Below are 20,539 nucleotides of genomic sequence, written 5' to 3' on the forward strand. Positions count from 1 at the left end.
AGTCCAGTGGGTAACACTGGGACAAAACCAGGCTCCTTTGCTTGGTTTGCAGGCCAGGGCCCAGGAGAGGGGATGGAAAGGGAAGAGAAAAATAGGGTGTGGAGGGGGATATGGAGCACTTCTCCTCCATTGAAATGGAGGAGCAGATCGCCTGAGCTGAGGATGCATGTTAGGTCCTGGCTAGGTAAGGGGAGCAACAGCTTTAAGACTTCGGCTTAAACTCCCAGTGTGGGTATCACCACACCCTTTGAGCAATCCACGGCTGCTCTCTGGAGTACCTACACACACAGCCTCCTCTTTCCTTCCCTGTTGCACAGAGATGCATGACCTTGATCCTGTTCTGCAAGATACACCAAGAACAGACCACTGGCCTTGCAATTCATCTGTGCTGCAATACAAGCAGCAGCTGCAAGCATCCAGACGTGGTACAGCTGTGGTGCTGTGACTTTCAGAAAAGGAGCAGCTCATCTCTGAGGTCACATTAAAAGACCCATGTGAGAATGCGATCCTACGTATTGCAGGACGGTGAGGGACAGAAGACTGGGTTTCAGAGTTATAGGCACGGGTAGCCAAGAAAATCCCAGCTGCTGCTACTGCATGCAGGTCAGCTAGAAGGCTACACTCAGACTCACCTCTCAATTACCTCCAGGCACTACTCAACCCATGCTTTTTGAAACAGACTATTATTAGAGAGGTGCTCGGAGGAGAGCCCCTGGGACATGTCCCACTTCCATTGCAGCAGCAGTCCTGAAACATTGATGAAGATGCTCTAGTGCCTCTTCACTGCCTGTTGTCAGGAGCCAGAGCACATTGAGGAGACAAGTATCCCACCTACTTTATGCTCAATTCATTGAAAAAGTGGCACAGGAGCTAATGGTCCAAAGCTTTGGCTCACCAAACCTAATGCAGGGCTATGCAGAGGGGACTTTGGCAATGCTATTTTGTGTAGAATAGGTGTTTCTTCCTTGTCACGTGCAGTTAGCCAGCAGGTATGAGGAAGGTCATTTATTGTTTACCTACTGGTGGCAGAAAGAGCGATGGCATTGAGAGTTAACACATAAACAGAGAAAAACAATGGATGAACAGCAACTACAATGAGAGTACACAGGAAAACAAATGGGAGTAGAAAGAGCCTACCTGTAATCCAAAATCACAATTAAGGTGACCATTAGTGCAACAAGGATAGACTGTAAGAAGAGTTGGACACTCAGCTACTGCATAGGAGGAGGTCATAGATGCTTTAATATACAGCTTTCTCTTTCTAATCTGACAGCTTTATATGTTCGTTCCATATTTAATAAAGAGGGGCTTACACAGAGCTACCTTTACCTCAAAAGGGGGAAATGATGAGTGGGTTATTTCAGATTTGCTGCAAGGGAGAAAGGCAAAAATTATTTGAGATTTGCTGCAAGAGCTGTGGCAGGAAACAAAGACAGAGGTAGTATTGCACGATAGGGTGGTAAGGCTTGTTCTGCTAACTAGAGGACTTGAGTAAGCACTGAGATGCCCTCCCACGACTTCATTAGTCCTGCCTGCTCAGCATGCTCCCTGGAACTGCAGCATGCATGCATTTCTCTGAAAAAACATGTCCTTCTCTGTCAGTGAAAGGCAAGGCTGAAGCTCTCAGCCGAGCACTGAATTTCTGGCAGTAAAGAACAGTTCACCTTCCAGCTGCTGCTGCACAAAGAATTAATCAGGGCTGAAGAACTGGAGCAGAGCAAGCCCCACAGGTTCCAAGAGGGTGGCTGGTTGTCACCCCGATCATGTCCCCAGCTGACACAACACACAAGCTGCTCAGGGGAAGCATGAGGAGTTTACTCACTGCTCCCTGTGCTTTGAGTGAAAACACAGGGCACAGCTTCACCCCTCTGGTTCAGCTGAGTGGCTCAGTGCAGGAGGGAGCACAGCTGTTCTCCAATTGTGTCATAAATCAGCAATGGTACAAGTTTGGTGCAGAATGTTTTTTTTTCCTCAGCTGAACTTACTCCAGTGACAATTGTCTCTTTCTCCTTTCCTTCCCCCCTGTCAGTACTTCCAGAGTTTGTACCGACAGAAATGGATCCATTCTAGGCTGCCAGGGCAAGAATTTGGAATTAGAAACAAACCTCCCATGGAGATATAAAGAGGGAAATACCAGAAGCAGCATTACATCATTTCCATTTTGTTAAGTTTTGAATTAATAGAAATTCTAGGAGCTTAAAGTGGTTCAATTGGTCCAAAAAACTCCATGGAGACTACTAGCCAAAATAAGTAACAATTCCCCCAGGTAGCTTGCTCTGAATGCTGTTCTTCAGCAAAAATGTTTCCCAAAGAAGGGGGTCAGCAGGGGAGAAGAGAGTGAGGGAACCTGTCTGTTACATGTGTCACTGTCAGCTGAGACGCTTTTTGCTCTTGAAAGGGGAACAAATTATGAATGTGGGAAAAAGCACATAGTGGAAAGTAAGTCTGTGACTGAAAATAATCAAGTCCTGTCCAGTGACATTTTTTTCAACTGAAGCAGATGAAAAACCTGATTACAGTAGCTGGCACTGTCTTCCTCTCTTTCACTGCACCTTGGCACTAGTCTGAATGCCACTACAGCTGCATCCTCTCCCATTAATATCAACAAGGGACCAAACAGTGCAGTCCTGACATACTGCCTTGTGCACTTGTGGGCACACCAGGAAAGGGCCATATCCTGGGTTTTTTCTGCCTGAGTTTAAAGATGACCTACTCTGAGGGGTAGCTCCTCTCCCCCAGACATCCAGAACCACAGGGAGAGAAAAGATGAAAGCAGACCAGTAGAAGTTTGGGCAATGAGGGAAGGCTGAACTACTCAGTTGTGAGTTACTGCAGTGCAGGTAAGCCTAGACTGGGCGGCTCTGCTTACCCATCCTTACTGGAGATTTCCTGCATCAATACACTGGTGATTAATATGGCCACTCTATTTCCATTACACACTCTGCTACTTCTCCTTTGTTAAATGGAAACACCAGAGAAAAGCTTGCCAGAGACTCTCAAGGCCCCAAGAGTCCTTTCAAACAAAGGCCTAGACTCAGCTTGAAAAGCCAGGCAGTGCACAGAAGAATGGGTGTCTGGGGAACAGAATGCCACTCCTGCCCAGAGGTGACAGTCCCATGGCTGGGAGACATGATGGCCAGCACCACAAGGGTGGGCTGAACTGGCCTCCTTATACAAATATCCACTGAAAACCATGCACAAATGTGCTGCCCTGCATGTCCCACAGAGCAACATGGCAGAAGGGTGGCAGGAACAAAGGCATGGGGACAGATACATTCCTGACATCCAGAGCAGAAGGAATGCTGAGGTGAGATAGCAGCTTGGACCAAGTGAAGAGAGAGGGAGCAGTAGGGAACATGACAAGAAAGAGCATGTAGTTAAACACTGTGCTGTTCCTGAAAACCACCAGAGAAAGTGAAGTTCCTGTGCCTTTTGAACTACTATGCCTTTGAAAAAGGTGCCCAAAACAGGACATGTATCACAGAACATTTGAAGAAGGACAGCAGAAAACTGCAAAGAATCCTGCTTTGAGTCTAGGACAGGACAGATGAAGGCACAGAGACCCAAACACCATGCTCCAAATTAGACAAGCAGGCTCAAGCATAAGACATCACTCAGCACCAACATCAATTTAATTCTTCCCTCTTCAGGACAGGAACAGGGCAGATACTCCTGGAGTTACATCAGCAAGCGGAAAGAGGGCTAAGGAACAAACTGTGCTGGGAAATCCCAGCTAAACATGCAGGCAACAGAACCACTCTACTCAAGATAGCCCACACCTGGATGGGGGAAGAGTACAGCTCTCCAGAGTCACTGAGGTGTGACTCACCTCTGCTGAGTCCACTCAGCTGCCCAAAACCGTAACGCAGAGGACAGGTCCAGGAAAACAAAACCAAGTTGTCTTCTTGCTGTTCTGTCCTGCTCCTAACAGGCAGCAGGTTACTGTGGCCCTATGCAGCCCCAAAAGTAGTGAAGGAAGCAAGTCCAAGTCTGTAAAACTAGAGGGTCAATGCAATGGCTTTGGCTGTTGTGTTCAGTACAGCATGGGAAACAACTGGAATGTCTCGGGCAACTCTCTGAAAGGGCGGCACGTTGGGTCCTTCCAATGTGTCCAGGATACCTGGAGAACAGAAAAAAAGGGGAGAGAGGCAAGAGTTAGTTCAGATGATAGCAGATAGTCAAACACATTCCTTCTTGCTTTTCTCTCTGTCCAGGTAGTGGTTGAGGGTGTCAAGGCCCAGAAGAGACAAAGCACTTGCAGGCAATGGGAGGAGACATCTAGCCTCAAAGACCAAAAAAGAGTAAACACTTCCATCCAGACCACAGGGTACACACACATCAGAGCTTGTGCTTGGGGCAGAAAAACTGCATGTTCCCAAAAGGAACACAGACCCTTTTGCTTTGAGGGTGTCAGATCCATCCCCTGCCATTTCACCTGAATGCAGGTACTGCCAGAGATGTTGCTCTGCTGAGGGAAATTGATAAAATCCCATTTCTACTCCATCCCAGCACAGATCTCGTTCTTAGACCAAGACTTGCTTTCATCCTGAGATACACTTGCAGACTCACATCAGGAGCTGCAGCTATGCTGCAATGTGGAAATTCTGTCACTGCAATGCACAACCACGCTTGGCAGGAAATACACACACCAATGCAAATGTCCTCGAGTCTCTGTCAATTACCCTCTTAAGACTGATAATCAGTTTTGGAGTGCTTTGAGGAAAATTGCTTGGAGTGTATTTTTTTCTATTTAATCTGTCAAAAAGCTGCAGATCAGAACCTTTGCCATAAGAACAGATTCAGGAAAGACAAGATTTATATCCAAAAGGACTTGTAATGCTACTAAGCTAATTATGAAGATTTATCAGAAATATCACAAATGGGTCTGGCTGCCTAAACTAATAGAAGAGACTTGCAGAATTGCATATTTAGGGATCTGGAAACTCTCTAGAGATAGGGTGGGAGAAGAATTTTGCTTTTTTTTTTTTTTTTTTTTTTTTTTTTTTTTTTTTTTTTTTTTTAAGGAGGCTGAGACTTTGTTAGAAGAAAAGAAGAAGAGATAGAAGGAGGATGTGAACATACATGGCCTGGTTAACAGTACCAGCTGGGGAAGATACAGCTTCTACTATCTGTGTTATACAACACAGGATACAAAAAAAATGTTAAACAAAGAAGGGAAAACATTTCCTTCTTCGTTTAACATCTTTCTTCCTCCACATTTTCTGATCAGAGAAAAGCAACCTGACTTCAACAATATTCGGGATGGGGCTGGACATCTGCATGCCAGAACAGTCAGTGCTGTTACACTTCACTTGTGGAGAAATAATTAGGGTCCTGCCTCACAAATTGGGTCTTAAGTGCTAAAACTCAGTGCACAGTAACTACCCTAATGTTTACCCCCTGCTCTACTTGAACAGCTTCTTCTAAAAAGCTAGTGGTAGTGATTTGAGAGCTGGAAACTGGCACAGGTGCCCAAAGGACAGATTTAAACGGTCCATCCTTTCTCTCAGAGAGAGATAAAACAACTTCTCTTCCTCCAGATCTAACAGGATGTCTTTGTATCTCCCTTGCTTACCTTCTACCACCTTGTGATAAGCAAAGTGCAGATAGAGGAGGAAAAGCATATGCAGAGCAGCAAGAGTCCCACACAGGATGAGCCGCTGGGTATGTCCCACAGTGCGTGACACCAACACGGCAACCTAGGAGAGAGCAGGTGATCAGAGACAGGGCACCTGTACCTGAGCCTCTGGCACTGCAGCCAGGAACACATGGAAGAACAGGTCAGGCAGTGAGAATCTGCAGGAACACTGCACTAAGTTTTTTTCGCAGTTTTCACCAACAATTTTGGAGTAATTTGGCACTGTTTTGTGTAGGTGAAACGTGCCCAGTCTTGTCAAGAGTTCAGGAGGCTCAGGCATGGCACTCCGCAGCAGCAAGGGCTGTAAGAGAGTAAATGAACATCCTGCAGCTGTTAGAATGGGTGAGGATGTTAATCCAAGCAGCACCTCCATACAGCAGTAGCCAAATTATGCAGGAGCATAGTTTTCTCCACAGCAGTTTGCCTGGCTGTGAAATGAACCACCAGGCCAAGGAACAGAAAGCAAACTCCACTTCCCTCCCTTTTTCTGTCCCAGGAAGAGGAGGAGCCCAGGCTGCCTGTCCCTTACCATTCGTAGTGTAGAGAGTCCACCAACGACCAACCAGAAGATGTAGAAGAGGGAGTGGAAGTGGATGTTATAGGTGACAAAGAGAGTGATGCAGTGTCCAAAAAGACCGTAGCCCTGAGAAAACAAAAACGTCCATGTTACAAGCACCAGTCCCACACAAAGGGCCATTGATGAAGAGCAGAACAGCCTATTCCTGCAACACTTCACCACAGCAAAGCCTCACAAACCACTCATTCACTGCCCAACAGTCAACCAGAACAACAATGGCAGCTCACACATAGATAATCGGTCTGAAGGATTCACAGGCGTGTCAGAGATTGCAACAACGTGGGAAACAGAAGGAAGATCCTCCAATTCCAGAGAAACTGGAGTCTTCTGGCTTTTTACCACCAGGTTCTCAAATTAGGAAGTGCAAAGCAAGAGACCTGCATGAAGGAATTGCCTCTTTGTACTACTGCTGTGCCAGGGATGGGGCAGGTCAGAAGAACATCCTGGAATCCTGGGTTATTACAGTGCAGTTACCAGCAACTTTACATAGACTTTTCCTGATCTTTTGTGAAAAGCTTGTTCTGGAACACCAAACAGCCAATGTGCACCATAGGGCAGCTCCATGAGTACATACCAGCAGTGACAGCATCTGCACCATGGTGATTTGGGCATTGCACAGATATGCCAGGAAATACATGAAGGATGAGACGCCCAACCAGTAACCGAAGCAGGTGCCAATGGCTGTGCCCATCAGAGTGCCTTCCCTCTGTGGAGACAGTATCAAGATGGGGAGAACTCAAAGGAGTGACCTGCCAGCACCCAAATTAACCCCTGAGAGTCCCAGACACTTTGTAGGAATTATCATATAGGATCAAATAGGTGGCCAGCAGCATTCAGGGGGCCACAGGACCTAGACCCCAAGCTCTACCAGCAGCAGAGTGTTAAGAGTTTCTGGTATATCTTTCCTCCCACCCCCAAACCAACATCCTCAAATCAATCTGCTTTTCACAAGATGCTTATTCAGTTATAGAAGAGGTTTCCTCTCCTTTTCTAGTGCCACTACAGCAACCCAGAGCCCAGTCAAACCAGCACTTATCACTGAAACTTGACGTACAATGATGGTGTCCGAGGTCTTCATTCCATGCAAAAGAATGGCCACCAGTGTGAAAACCAGCATGAGGGGTCCGTACAGCTCGCCAGCAATCTTCTGCAGGAGGAGACAGGTGAGGGAAAGTTTGGTTAGAGCCCCTGAATATCAGGGTCCCCACCACAGGCGATGTGAGAAGTGCACTGGATGGAGTTTGTCACCCAGGTTATCACCTGAGGTCAGGTGACAGCACACTGAGGTTTGGAACAACCATGGAAAGGAGCTACCAACATTTTCAGGGAGAAGAACACCTAACAAACTCAGTCCTTAATAACATGGATTATGTCAAGTTTTACAAGGTGCCTGTGGGACGGTCACTTGGCCATGGAGTCTGATTCAGCAAAAGGGAACTCACCTGTGGGAAATTAATCATCTTCACAGGAATCATGGACTCCAGCAGTCTGCCTCACAGGAAAACAGGGAACGACAACAGGAGCAGGAAGAACAACAGGATAGTTAACAAAATGCTTCATAAGTAAAAGATGCCATATACCCATTACCAGTGCTTGCTATTGTGTTGACAGGCCTTGAGGAACAGAGGATTATTTATAAAGGGTGAGTCAAGCTCACTAAAGAAAGAAAACCTGTCAGTGGGTTAACTTTGCTGAGGAGGGGCAGATTCAATGAAAATGTTTAGGGATGAGAGATCATTGACAGAACAGCAGGAAGGAAAGGTAGCTTTCCTCCTAAAAGCTCGAAAACCTTTGCCTTGTTGGACTCAACTGTGTTGCAAACCCAATAGAAGCCATATAAGGTAGCCAAGTACAAAAAGAGCCCCTTCTCTTGCCCTGAACAGCAATGCCAGGTGGCAGGGCTGCCAGCCCAGCCACAGGACCTCACTGAGGTGAGCAGGACAACGCACAATGTGCTTATCCATATGTGAGTCTTCCTGCAGGTCTGCCAGACCTCTGCCGCTCGCTGGCTCGGAGCTGGCAGCCACTCCTGCAGGCACGGAGCCGCTGGCTGCCCACACCAGGGCTGCCCACCTGGCTCGCACTTGGACGGGCTCCACATCGAAGTAGGGCCGGAGGATGTCGATGTTGGCGTAGAGGCTGAAGGCCCGGGAGGCTTGTCTCTTCCCCACCTGCCACATCTGCGGAGAGAAGGGAGCGGGCAGCGGCCGGCCGGGCAGGCAGGGGCCCCGGGGCCGGCCGGGGGACAGCGCTCACCTGGTCAGCGACCTGCCGGCCCAGCTGCCCCCGCAGCCCCTTCATGCCCAGGAACTCCCCGTCCTCCTCCTCGCCGGCGCCCGCCTCGCCCTCCGCCTCCTCCTCCTCCTCCTCCTTCATGCGCTGGTGCATCTCCCCCATGTCCTCGAAGCTGGAGCCCGACGTGTCGTCCATGTTCTCCATGTCGATGACGGCAGAGCCGCCACCCTGCGCCGGGGCACACACGGTGTCAACACCCGCTCGGCTCGGCTCGGCCCGGCCCCGCCGCCGCCCCGGCCCGGCCCCACCTGCATGTTGTCCTCGAAGCCGCCCCATTCCGCGGCGGGGGCACCGCTCCTGCCTCCGCCCGCCGCCCCCGGCGCGGCCATGGTGCCCGTCCCGGCCCCGCCGCGCTGGCCCGGATGGGCGGGAGCCGGATGTGACGGCGGCCGCGAAGCCGCGGGCCGGGCCCGGGAGCACCGCCCATCGCCCTCATGGCGGCCCGGCGGGCCACGGACGAGATGCGGGACCGCGTGGTGCTGGGCGAGTTCGGCGTCCGCAACGTGAGCGAGCCCGGCGGGGCGGGACGGGGGGCGGCTGGCGCCCGCAGCCCCTCACGGCCCCGCCTGTGCCCTGTTCTCGCAGGTCCACACCACCGACTTCCCCGGCAACTACCCCGGCTACGATGACGCCTGGGACCAGCGGCGCTTCGAGGAGGTGGGTGAGCGGCGCCGGCAGCCGGGGCTGTCCGTGGGTGTGCGGGGCCGGGCCCTGGCCGGGGCTGTCCGTGGGTGTGCGGGGCCGGGGCTGTCCGTGGGTGTGCGGGGCCGGGCCCTGGCCGGGGCTGTCCGTGGGTGTGCGGGGCCGGGTCCTGGTCGGGGCTGTCCGTGGGTGTGCGGGACCGGGCCCTGAGGCCGGGGCTGTCCGTGGGTGTGCGGGGCCGGGCCCTGGCCGGGGCTGTCCGTGGGTGTGCGGGGCCGGGCCCTGCGGTCGGGCCGGCTGACTCGCGGTGCGCGGGTCCCGCAGGCGTTCCGCGTGGACGTGATCCGTGAGGAAGAGGACACCCTGGAGTTCGACATGGTGGGCATTGACGCCGCCATCGCCAACGCCTTCCGCCGCATCCTGCTCGCCGAGGTACCGATGCTCACCTGGGGGTGCCCGCCCAAGACTTGCTTGACAGGGAGCGTGGAATGTCCAGCCTTGCTAGCCCCTGCAGACAGCTGCGGGTTTTGGAATGAAGCACACGTTCATTCCGCATGTGTGCCAGGAGCCTAAAGAGAATTAGGGCTTTAGCAGCATGGGCGATGCCGCCTATTGGCCCTAGTGCCGTTGGTGGTGTCTGCGGGTCAGCCTTTTTCACACAGCTGTGTTGCCAGCCCAACAGAAGCCACGTAATGCTGCCAAGTACTAAAAGGTTGAGGATGCCTCAAAGCCCTTTCTCCTGCCCTTCACCTCTTATGATTGATTGTGTGAAAAAACGAGGATGGGAGTTTGTGTGTAGATGGGGTGTAAGGGTATATTGCACAGCCTGATTTAGCAGAAATACCACTCAAAATAGTCTGCATGGCAATTATTTGTGGGAGAGGAGAGAGACTTGAGCTGGATAATCTCTTGGTATGTAGTTCAGCAATTGTCTTAGGCTGACTTGATCTCTTGTCTCCACAAGGTGCCAACGATGGCTGTAGAGAAGGTCTTTGTGTACAACAACACATCCATTGTGCAGGATGAAATTCTGGCTCATCGGTTGGGCCTCATCCCTATCCGAGCTGACCCTCGGCTCTTTGAGTACAGAAACCAAGGTGAGAATCTTGAATAGAATAGAAATATTGAAGGTTTCTCTCAAAGCAGGAAATCAGGGTCGTGTAAACTGAGCGGAAGTGTGATTTCATATGTTTCTTCCCAGGAGATCAGGAAGGCACTGAAATTGATACTCTGCAGTTTCAGCTGAAAATCAAATGCAAACGAAACCCTCAGGCTGCCAAGGAATCATCTGATCCCGATGAACTCTATTTCAATCATAAAGGTGAGATTGCTCCTAAAAATAGGTGCTGTTTTTTCTTTTTGGTCTTGGAAGACAGGACTTGGGCTGTTTTCTCAGCCCTGTGTGCTCACAGGGAGAGTTGATTCTGTTCTGCTAAACTTACTTTTTGCTATCTCCAGTCCTGTACAAGTGAGTGACCGGCTTTGAGGCGACAGCTGGCTGATGCTTGTGGCTTCTCTTTGCAGTGTACAGTAAACACATGACATGGGTGCCCTTGGGGAATCAGACAGACCTTTTTCCAGATGCTGACTTCCGACCTGTTCACGATGACATCCTCATTGCACTGTTGCGACCTGGCCAGGAAATAGATGTGCTTATGCACTGTGTCAAGGGAATAGGTGAGTCCTGGCTCCTGGGGGGCAGTGGGATGAGGAATGGGAGTGCTTGGGCACTGCGGTGTGATGGGGAAGGGTGGAGAACTGGCTTTTCCCCTGGGACTTTAGGCCCCAGCATCCTTGTTCCCTGAGGCCTGCTCTCATCCTTAACTCTTCATACAGGTAAGGATCATGCCAAGTTTTCTCCTGTGGCCACAGCCAGCTATCGACTGCTTCCTGACATTACTCTCCTGCAGCCTATTGAGGATGAGGCAGCTGAGACCTTGCAGAAGTGCTTTTCCCCTGGGGTCATTGAGGTCCAGAATATCAATGGTAATTTTTTCCTGTGCTAAATGCCTTGTTTCTTGCAAGCTTTAGTAGAGATGATTGGAGCTTAGAGCCAAACTTTGCAGAGACAAAACCACATTGTGATGTTGCCTTGCTGATGAATGGTTCATGCTCTTCTGAGCCTGGTTTTATGGATGAGTGGCTGCCACGTGCAGATGCGTTGGGTGATGAACACGGAGGTCCCTGAAATAAATTGGATACCTGTCCACAGAGCTCTGCAGCTGCTGACTGCAGCTTCCAGTGCTGTTCAGTTGTGACATTGGGTAGTGAGCTTGAAAAGCAGCTGAATGTGGAGACTTCTTGTGTCCTTCCAGGGGTGCATGTAGGCTTAGTGTATGGGTTTTCCCGCCAGGTTGGAGTTTCATGTTGGGTATATGCTAATTCTTGATATTGGTGTCTCCCAGCCTTTGGTGAGGGGGTTTGAGGTGAGCATGTGCTGTGTCCATAAGGCACCCACCTGCTGGAATTTGCCCATCTTATTTCATCTTCCTTTTAGGAAAAAAGGTGGCGAGAGTAGCCAATGCACGGTTGGACACATTCAGCAGAGAAGTTTTCCGACACGAGGGTCTGAAAAACCTTGTGCGCCTGGCAAGAGTACGGAACCATTACATCTGTAAGTGCCCTGTTTTCCACAGAGTACTGACATGGCTTGTGAGAACAGCAGTGACTGGCCAGCATGTGTGGCTGGCTCTGTGCCTCCTCCCACCCTCAGCATCCAAACATTCAGAATGTGATGGGTAACTGCTTGCTTTGGGAATCTGGAAATTGAATCTGTTGGTGCTTCCTGCTGCCAAAGGTAGCTGCTTCTGGCTGTGAAGATCTGGCTTGTTGCTGTGAGGTGTAAGGGAACGTGAGGGACAGCAGCATGGAGCCAGGTGCATGGAGGCTGAGGCTGCCTCGTAGCTCTGCTGACTTGTGTCTGTGTCTCTGTGCAGTTTCCGTGGAGTCGACGGGTATCTTGCCTCCAGATGTGCTGGTGAGTGAAGCCATCAAGATCCTGATGGGAAAGTGTCAGCGTTTCCTCAATGAACTGGACTCTGTGGCTATGGAGTGACCAGGCTGTAACTGGGAAAGCAGAAACCTGAACTGCTGTTCTGGGCTTCCTGCACCTGCCTCCAGGGGGAATTCTTCTTCCATAGGCAGGAGGCTTGTTAGGGGCTTGCTAGGAGTCCAAGGACTATCTCTTTGGATTTTTCTGTTGGTAATGAAATGCAGTGAGAAGATGCACTAAAATAAAGGCTTTTTTTTTTTTTTTTAAAGCTGTCTCCTGTGCCATTCACAATTGTGAAACCATAATACATGGAGAAGAAAATGGCAGTATGTCTAAATATGAGTAACAGCATTTATTTTAGACGGCATGCAGTGAGGAAGACTAATGGGCAGCGTAGTAAAGCACTTCACAGCAGGTCAGTGAAGTTTAATGAGTTGCTGTCAGAGCATGGCTGTTCTGTGGGTGTTTCAGATCAGCTCAGGGATAGTTAATATGGTAGAGAAAAGGCTGTGTACTGTCAGAGGACTGGAATACCTCTCCTGTGAAGAAACAGAGAGCTGGGATTGTTCAGCCTGGAGAACAAGAAAGCTCCAGGGAGACCCTATTCTGGCCTTTCAGTATATCAAGGGGGCATGGGGAAAGACTTCAGGTAGGCTTATATTGAACATGATATTTTTTACAATGAGGATAGAGAGAGGTAAGTTGTCACAGGTTGCCCAGAGCTGTGAGTGCCCCATCCCTGGAAATGTTTAAAGCCAGGTTAAATGGGGCATTGAGCAACATGGTTGAGTATTAAGAGTTGAAAATGTCTTGGAGTATTGGTGTGTCCCAGTTGCTGAAGTCAAAGCACACTATAGTGCTAGACCTCAACAAGTAAGCAGAATGAAAGTTCTGTTTCTTTGGCATAGAATTACTTAGAGTGTAAAGATCCTGTTAGGGTGAACATGCTGTAGGGAGGAGGTACACTTGGCATCCTGGCTCCAACCCCAACCTGTCCCATGCCATGCTGCAGACCCAGGCATATGCTGCATGTGTCTATCACACATCTCTGTCTGTCTGTCTGTCTGTCTATCTATCTATCTATCTATCTATCTATCTATCTATCTATCTATTTCCCTGTGCTATTGCTTCACATGCTTATGGGACAGACCATTAAAAAGCCTAAGGGTTTTGCTTTGACAGCACATACCCCTGAAGCTGTATGCTGGGACCTAGAATTAAAATAAACTAGCAGTGACAAATAAATAATTTAAAATGCAATTTCCCCCTCACCTAATTAAACTATATAGTCTGGAATGGTTCACCCCCTCCCTGCCAGTGTACTAACCACCAGCAAAGGTGCCCCCTTAATGGTAACTGGAATAAGGAATGCTGAGAAATCTCCAGGCAGGCAGTCTGGTCAGACCAGAGGCCTCAGATCTTATTGAAACAGATGAAAGAATAAAAATGAATCATGACACAATGTGTATGAAACTGGAATAGCTTTACTGACATTCAGGTGTAACACAACCAGTTCAGAGACAGCTTCGGATTTAAACATTCCTACAAAAAAGGTTTAAAATTCATTTTACAAAAACCCCTTGTGTCTAGCATGAAGTCACAGAATGTTAAAAATATCACAACACAATAAATACACCCAGCCTTTGCTAGAGCCAGGAGCCATGTTAGCTCAGAGGTTAAAAAAGTTTGAGGCTAGGAAGAAAGTGGAGGGTGCTGGTGGAACAGCAGGGGCAGGAGGGTGAGTGGATGCCCAAGGCCTGCTCTTCTATCTGCACTCCCACACCTCCCAACACCAGCCTTTTTGTCCAGTCTGTCCATGTGGAGACATCCCTTCTCCACCTACCACAGTTCATTAGTTGTTTTGTCTCCTGGATGGCAAAACTGCCAGCTAGCTCTGGACAGACCCTCCTAGCTCCTGGGCTAACTCTAGGATAGATTGTGTAGTATTTGTCATGTAAGAAGAACCAGCTTTGCAGACTGGAGTGGCTTCATTAGAGTCCCACCACATCCAAAACCCAGTTTCTGACCTGGCTCCCCCCTGTAAACTGCAGTATAAAGCCCACCCCTCCTGCCCCACCATGCAATTCTCTGGGAAGTACCAGACTGGGTAAAAACAGGGGCTACTGTCACCTCCATTGCAACAGGGCAAGGAGATCCCTTTTGGATTGCAGGTACTTCAGGTATTGGTCCAGATTTTATCTACCCTGTGCTGGCCAAGTTCTAGTCTACAGGGCATGGAAAAATGAAAAAAAAAAAAAATTAAGAAAAAATATGTCCTGCTCCCCCTGAGAGATGTCCAAGAAAGGCTGGCACAAAGTAAAAGCCTTCCATTTGGCTCTGGGTAGAACAAGCTGTATGATCATATCTATACATACATATGTATATATATGACAGTGTCTGCCTCTTTCTAGAGAGCAGTTGCACCTTAGAAAGGCTGATCTCACAGGAGATCCTAGAGCACTGCTAGGCTTCCTGGCACGCAGCCCTCAGCCCAAGGCTCAGCATCCTGGAGGGAAACAGATTCAGCAGAATTGCAGTCCGCTAGGGACAAGTGCTGAGAAGCATGACAGGAGTGTCCAATGTGTTCCCTACAAAGCCTGGCTACTAGCACCCAGAGGAATATTAGATTAGGGTAGCCCCTTTTCACATGGCACACTACTCTGCCTTCTGCATTAATCCTAAACCCCAAGGGCTGAAGAGGTGGAGCAAGAGTGACCAGAGGCTACAAGATGACAGGCTTTACCCTAAAGAGGTCTATGCACTCAGCTCCCACCCTGCAGAGAAGCAGAGGTCTAAAGATGCTCATCCAATGGAGGGGAAGGAGTCACGGGAAGAGCTTAATATTGACTGGTTCAAATGCCACCACAGGCCCCATCCCGGTGTATGGAAGAGAAGGGGACGGGACCCGTAAGGGGCTTTATTCAGACAATGCTTGTGGAGGCAGTGACAAGGAGAATCTAATGTGCTTACTATGAGGAGAGACAAATTATAAGGTAGGGGAGGAGATGGCTGCAGCATCCCAGGCTCAGGGCTCAAAGAGTACGTTGAAGCCCTCTCCATCCTCGTTTTCTAGCACATCTGTCTCCAGTGATGGCTTCACCTTTTTGAAGAGAGATGGAAGGTTCCGGATATGAACCTCCTTGCGGAACTGCTCCCCAATGGGCTTCTGCAGAGGACAGACAGGCAGGCATCAATCATTTCTGTCTTCATACCCCCACGCAGCTCAGGGGCAGCTTGCTTGCACATCAGAGGCACACCCCAGGATCTGAGCAATTCCTAGGCCTGGACTCTGTGGTTGCATTTTGAGGAATTTCAGGCCTGGCCTCTCCCAAGTGCCAGGGCACTGAGCTAACCTTTAAAATACCAGCTCCCCAGCTTCTATTCAATGTCAAAGGCTCCACCACCACCATCCTCACAGAAGTCCAATGCCCACCCAGCAGCTTCAACCAAACATTTTAGCACCATTTCCCTGGGCACCCTTGTGCAAGGTACCCATCTGCTGCCTCTCTGTGAGAGGCCATTGCTGGAGGGGCTGCTCAGGACCTCCAGGATGAAGAGAGGCACTAAGAACATGCTGCAACAGCCTCCTGGCTGGGAAGGAGGGTGGTTGGTGAGAGGAGGCAGGCTGGCTACCCCATCACTTCTGCAGCATACAGCTGTGAAGTACTCCTCCAGGCCATCACTTACCCCAATGCAACCTGAGATGAGGCGCTTGAAGTGATCCTTCCGGCGCTTGTCTGCCACTTTTTGCAGCGTTGGGTTGAGAAGCTTTGAATCAAACTGTTCCAAAGAGTCCAGCTGGATGTCTGGGATCTGCTCCATCACTGCCTTCAGCTCCCCATAGCGAGGGCGCTGCATGGAGAAGTACCATTAACACAGCTCTGCCACAGTAACAGCCTGGCCCTCACTGGGGCCATTAACTCCTCTGCCCCTACCCACTAGGCATGGGATCACTTTTCACCATTCCCCTCACATTCCTCAATCTCAGATTTGGATGAAGAACAGAATTTCTCACCAAGGCCTCGTAGATCTGGAAAGCCAGGTGGACAAGAGCTGCCATGCAGCCATCGTGCTGCCCATGTACCTGCAAGCCCTTGAGCACACTTGTGAAAAACCAGGACACAGCATCGGGAAGGAGGTTTCCTGGAAGCACCTGGGGAAGAAGCACTGTCAGCACTGAAACAAGATACTGGTGGTACACAACCACCTTTCTGCAACAGCTTGCTTTTCCTGGGGGAGAAGGTGCCCAGGGTTGAAGCAGCCACACTTCTCACAACATTGAGAACCCTGCCAGAACTAATCCCTTCTTCCTCCCAGAGGTACCTGTTTGAGCAGTGGCCAGCAAAGCTGTGTTGTGGTTCTTTGGCAGGACAAGGTATCCTTCCAGGACAGGGATGTGTAGGCAGTGATCAGCACTGCAGTGCAAACATCCTGAAAAGGAGTCAGAGAGGAAAACCAGTCAGAGGAACTGTTTTCTACTTCCAGCATTCAAACCTGATAGGAGCCAAGAAGCAATTCAGAGAATGTGCAGGAGCTTCTGAGAATCCTGCATGCTACTGTTGCTCTAGCAAAAGGTGTTCACCCAGTGTGCACCATCAGAACCATGAGGGACCAGTGTTAACCTGCTCCCTTCATCTCCCTGGGAAAGACCCTGGAGCACTCATGGACTCTGGTCAGCTGCTACTCTCAAGTCCCTACAAAAGCTTCTACAAGAGCTTCTGAGGCATCCACAGCAGAGAGTAAAGATAAAAAAAAGCTGAATGAAAACTGGGTCACAGGATGAAGGCACAGCCAGGGAGCACCCTGTGGGCTGAATATCCATGGCCTCTTCCCTAAAAGGGCTGGCTGGAGCTCTGTAGCTGTGTGTTATAACTGGATCTCAACCCCATTTGCTTTGTGGCTTCTGCAAGGCCCTTAGAAGCCATATATGTTCCTAAGAGGTGATTCCCACGTGGGGAACACTCCAGCAGCCTAGATCTCTGCAGCAGTGTCTGGCTGCAGAGCAGACAAGTGTGACAAAGAGTACAGAGAAAGGATGTGGCAGTCAGAGCACACCCTCTTACCTCTTGCTTCATCAGACACTTGCCAAGCTCGGTGAGCTCTGCGTTGGCAGGGGGAGTCACCTCCGTGGCCATCGCCTCATCATCTGCAGAGCAAAGGCTGCACTGTGAACGTGGCCTCCCAAGGACTGAGGGGGACACAGGGAGGCTGCAAGAACTAAGCTGGGAGCCAGGAGACAGCACACAGAATCAGTGTCCTGGCACAGCTTACCCAGAACATGTCTTTTCAAGCAAAAAGCACCCACCCTTGGTGGGGCAGGAGGGGCATGCAACTGGCTACCTTCAGCTCTTGTGAAAGTGTTCACATCCCCCTCTGCTCCTCAGCCCACTTCTCAGACCCTTAAGAACCAGCTGTTCCAATATGGCACCTGTGAACCCTGCAGCACATTCATTTCCAGGCTAGACTGGGTTTTTCGATGGCTCCCAGGCATGCTGGGCAGGACAGAGCTGAAGGCTTCTTTCCAAGCCTATAGCCCTGACACAAAACTTCCAGCATCAGCCCAGCCTCCTGCTCAAGAAACAGGAAGGGAACAGTGTTTGTGTACACCAAGGGCAGGAAAGGCAAAGGTTGGCATTTACTTACCATCTCCATCTACAGCAGCAGTAGTGTTCTGTTCAACACCTTTCTTAGAAACACAGCAAACAGCTGCAAAAACAGTTGCAGGTCAGAGGAGCAGAAAAGGGAAGATGCTACTGCAGAAACATGCAGAGATTATCCTACAGACTCTGATGGGCTCACAGCTGCTTCAAGCTCCCCCAGCTCTTACAGGGAATCTGAAGAATCAGAAAGCCCAGTATAAAAGCTCAATACTGCACTACCTGGAAGGCTCTAACATCCCACACACAGTGGAACCTGCTGCACAGAGCTTGCTTTGTACTACTGAGAACCAGAAATGTACAAAACCATCTGAAGCCCATAACCCAAGAAGAACACTGACTTAAAGCAAAAAGGCCAGTCAGGAAAGGAGACAGAAGATTGAGATCTGTAATCTCCATGGAAGCAATTTCCCCAGCCTTCCTGTACAAAGCCACGCTGACACAAAAATTCTGTTGGAGAAGGGGAACAGAAGGAAGACTGCTTTGGGGGACAGACTCCTCCCTTATGTCTGGTTAGACACATGGCAACTGCCAGCAACAAAACTGCTCTACACTTGGCTTGTCCACAAATCCATGTCCTATACAGGATTCCAAAGCACAGAATGGGAGAACCCAATTCCCTGCAGGACTGGATTCCTACAGGAATGGTGCCAAAACCATGGAGTCCTAAAAGCTAAAAAATGGAAGAATATCTCTTCTGAAGGTTTTCAATTATCTCAAACTAGGTTTTAGCAAAGATTTTGGCAGGGCTGTCTCACAGCTGCATTCTCATGGTTATGTTACATACTACTGATGGTTATAATAAAGTTTACTGCACATTGGGAATTCCCATTGTCCACTCCAGGGAAAACTTCCCAAATATCTCAGGAGACCTAATCTGATTTCACTTACTGGCAAGATCCATGACTTCTCGAGTCAGCATCCTGACCAGCTGTTCCTCAAGCATCTCCTGAGACTCAGGGTTGTCATCTGCAGCATCATCCTCACTGAGGAGAACAGGTTTTAGTTTGACAGGAGCCAATGTCTTTAAGTACCCCTCCACCCAAACACAGGGAATGAGGCACCAGTGTGTCTTCCAGCCCTCGCTAGCAGGGCTGCTCCTGGACAAAGGGTCACATAAAAGACCCCATTTCCCTCTTTGTACCAAGGGGTGGAAGCTTACCAGAGCATGTTTCGCTGGTTGATCACCTGCCATTTCTGGGACAACCTCTGTTCAAGACAGGAAGGAAAGATTAAATCTGGACACAATGCAAGGAGACCCAAGCAATATCTACTGGCAGAAGCACAAGAGCTTTAAATGCCATTTTGAATAGCAGGAGAACTGGTATCAAGTGTGCTGGAATGTGAATGAGCTGTCATGAAAATGAGAGGACATGGAAAAAAAACATAAACAAACCCCAAAACTATCAGGGCTGCAGGTTGAGTTGTTCGTGTCCACAGGTTTGAATTCACAGCAAGGGGTGCTGTGCAACAGTCAGGGTTCAATGCACTTTACAGGCCCCTCTAAACATCATCAAAATCATTAAGCATCAAGGCTCTGCCCTCATCTCTGCTGGCTCTGTAGAGACAGACATTCCCACTCGTTGCTGCCAGCTGCTACAGGAGTCAGGGCTGCCAAGGAACAGGCACTGAACGAGCTATTTCTTACCATGTGCAGGTAGGTGAAGAGTGGTCCCAGCACGGGGCAGACAAGGGTTTCGTAGTATTCTGCAGGGCAGGAAAGTACCAAGGGCTTCACAAACACACCTGCACAGACCAGTTAAGGAAGAGATCCAACACAGCCAGCTGTGCCCAAGGCAGCCCATTCCACTGGGAGGCCAAGGGACAGGCACTTGGAAGCCCACCTTCTCACAGCCCTGAACTAACAAGTGCCATCTCTATACAGCAAGAACATCAGCTATTCAGCTCTTTCCCCTGACAGTTCAGCTGAGAAAGCTAAGGGTACTTAGCACCCACATCCCAGCTGTGAGACTGAATGTCCAGCCCTGGAAAGCAGGTTGGGAAACCCACATGATCTCCCAGAGAAGCACATTCTAATGTCAAGCTCCTCACTATCCAAGCCTCCTTGCCCCTCAGAAGGCACTACTCACCTCTCACAGTGCCTCCAGAACCACACAAATCCTTGGCATTTATTCTGACCCCACACACTGCTTGTTCTGCTCGTGCCCTCCTAGCATCACACTTCACCTCCACCAGGTGTATCCCTGTTTGTTTGCCTCCTCAATCACCCTTCTTTGTCTTGGCCATACTGAAAACAATGCAGGGTTTAAATTTATGTCTTCAGAGCCTCCCAAGCTGGCCTGAGACGGTGATGGAAGGATACGGAGCATGGGACGCAGTCTGTAATCAGGAATGTTGTTGAGGTTGTTGAAAGCAGAGCTGAGGAGCTGGGTGGCAAGACCCTCAACAGTGTAGAAATCCTGTTGCATGGAGGGGCCTGCATTTCCCAGGATGTGAAAACTTCAACAAAAGAACAAGTTAGTTACATGTCTGCCAGATAACAAGCACCCCATCTCTGATCTGCAAAGGCTACAAGTACTATCATCTTGAGACTACACAGTTGTCACATGCCTAAACAAATACTATAGAGGAATTTCAGCACAGCATCTCTTTTTCTGGGATACCTGCAGAGGGACAATGAATTAAGCATTTAAGTACTACAAGGTGCTTTGCTTTCAAGTGCTGATGTACCCTGACAGATAATGAGAAGTGGCAAAAGAGACAAACTAATCAGGATA

The 20,539-nt window shown here is 49.6% G+C and overlaps 3 protein-coding genes across 4 annotated transcripts in view; 1 reads left to right on the top strand and 2 right to left on the bottom strand.

Moving 5' to 3' along the window:
* Window positions 1-990: 990 nt before the first annotated feature.
* YIPF3 (Yip1 domain family member 3) lies at window positions 991-8,859 on the bottom strand. The gene is made up of 9 exons (XM_058801238.1): window positions 8,759-8,859; window positions 8,472-8,678; window positions 8,289-8,395; window positions 7,658-7,703; window positions 7,270-7,362; window positions 6,790-6,921; window positions 6,168-6,281; window positions 5,576-5,699; window positions 991-4,120 (listed from the first exon to the last, which is right to left on the bottom strand). Exons 1-9 carry the CDS (start codon window positions 8,837-8,839, stop codon window positions 3,999-4,001), a joined length of 1,026 nt encoding a protein of 341 aa, XP_058657221.1. The 5' UTR covers window positions 8,840-8,859; the 3' UTR covers window positions 991-3,998.
* Window positions 8,860-8,895: 36 nt separating this feature from the next.
* POLR1C (RNA polymerase I and III subunit C) lies at window positions 8,896-12,412 on the top strand. 2 transcript variants are annotated; one of them, XM_058802374.1, is made up of 9 exons: window positions 8,896-9,013; window positions 9,096-9,167; window positions 9,477-9,584; window positions 10,117-10,249; window positions 10,354-10,473; window positions 10,677-10,829; window positions 10,989-11,138; window positions 11,650-11,766; window positions 12,089-12,412. In XM_058802374.1, exons 1-9 carry the CDS (start codon window positions 8,945-8,947, stop codon window positions 12,205-12,207), a joined length of 1,041 nt encoding a protein of 346 aa, XP_058658357.1. In that variant the 5' UTR covers window positions 8,896-8,944; the 3' UTR covers window positions 12,208-12,412. The 2 variants fall into 2 exon arrangements, with proteins under 2 accessions (XP_058658357.1, XP_058658358.1); XM_058802375.1 differs by having other exon boundaries at window positions 10,357-10,473.
* A 1,247-nt stretch (window positions 12,413-13,659) lies between these two features.
* The window catches only part of XPO5 (exportin 5), a 29,527-nt gene continuing 22,647 nt past the window's right edge, over window positions 13,660-20,539 (bottom strand). The window contains exons 24-33 of the mRNA XM_058801328.1: window positions 20,125-20,261; window positions 19,450-19,547; window positions 18,964-19,010; window positions 18,693-18,787; window positions 17,788-17,850; window positions 17,208-17,290; window positions 16,468-16,575; window positions 16,160-16,297; window positions 15,832-15,996; window positions 13,660-15,310 (exon numbers count right to left, since the gene is read on the bottom strand). Of these exons, the coding sequence (XP_058657311.1) occupies window positions 15,170-15,310; window positions 15,832-15,996; window positions 16,160-16,297; window positions 16,468-16,575; window positions 17,208-17,290; window positions 17,788-17,850; window positions 18,693-18,787; window positions 18,964-19,010; window positions 19,450-19,547; window positions 20,125-20,261 (1,075 nt within the window). The 3' untranslated portion in view covers window positions 13,660-15,169. The remainder of the gene's footprint in view (window positions 15,311-15,831; window positions 15,997-16,159; window positions 16,298-16,467; window positions 16,576-17,207; window positions 17,291-17,787; window positions 17,851-18,692; window positions 18,788-18,963; window positions 19,011-19,449; window positions 19,548-20,124; window positions 20,262-20,539) is intronic.

This window comes from Ammospiza caudacuta, chromosome 3 (assembly GCF_027887145.1).
Source record: "Ammospiza caudacuta isolate bAmmCau1 chromosome 3, bAmmCau1.pri, whole genome shotgun sequence".
In the NCBI taxonomy this organism is placed as follows: Eukaryota; Metazoa; Chordata; class Aves; order Passeriformes; family Passerellidae; genus Ammospiza; species Ammospiza caudacuta.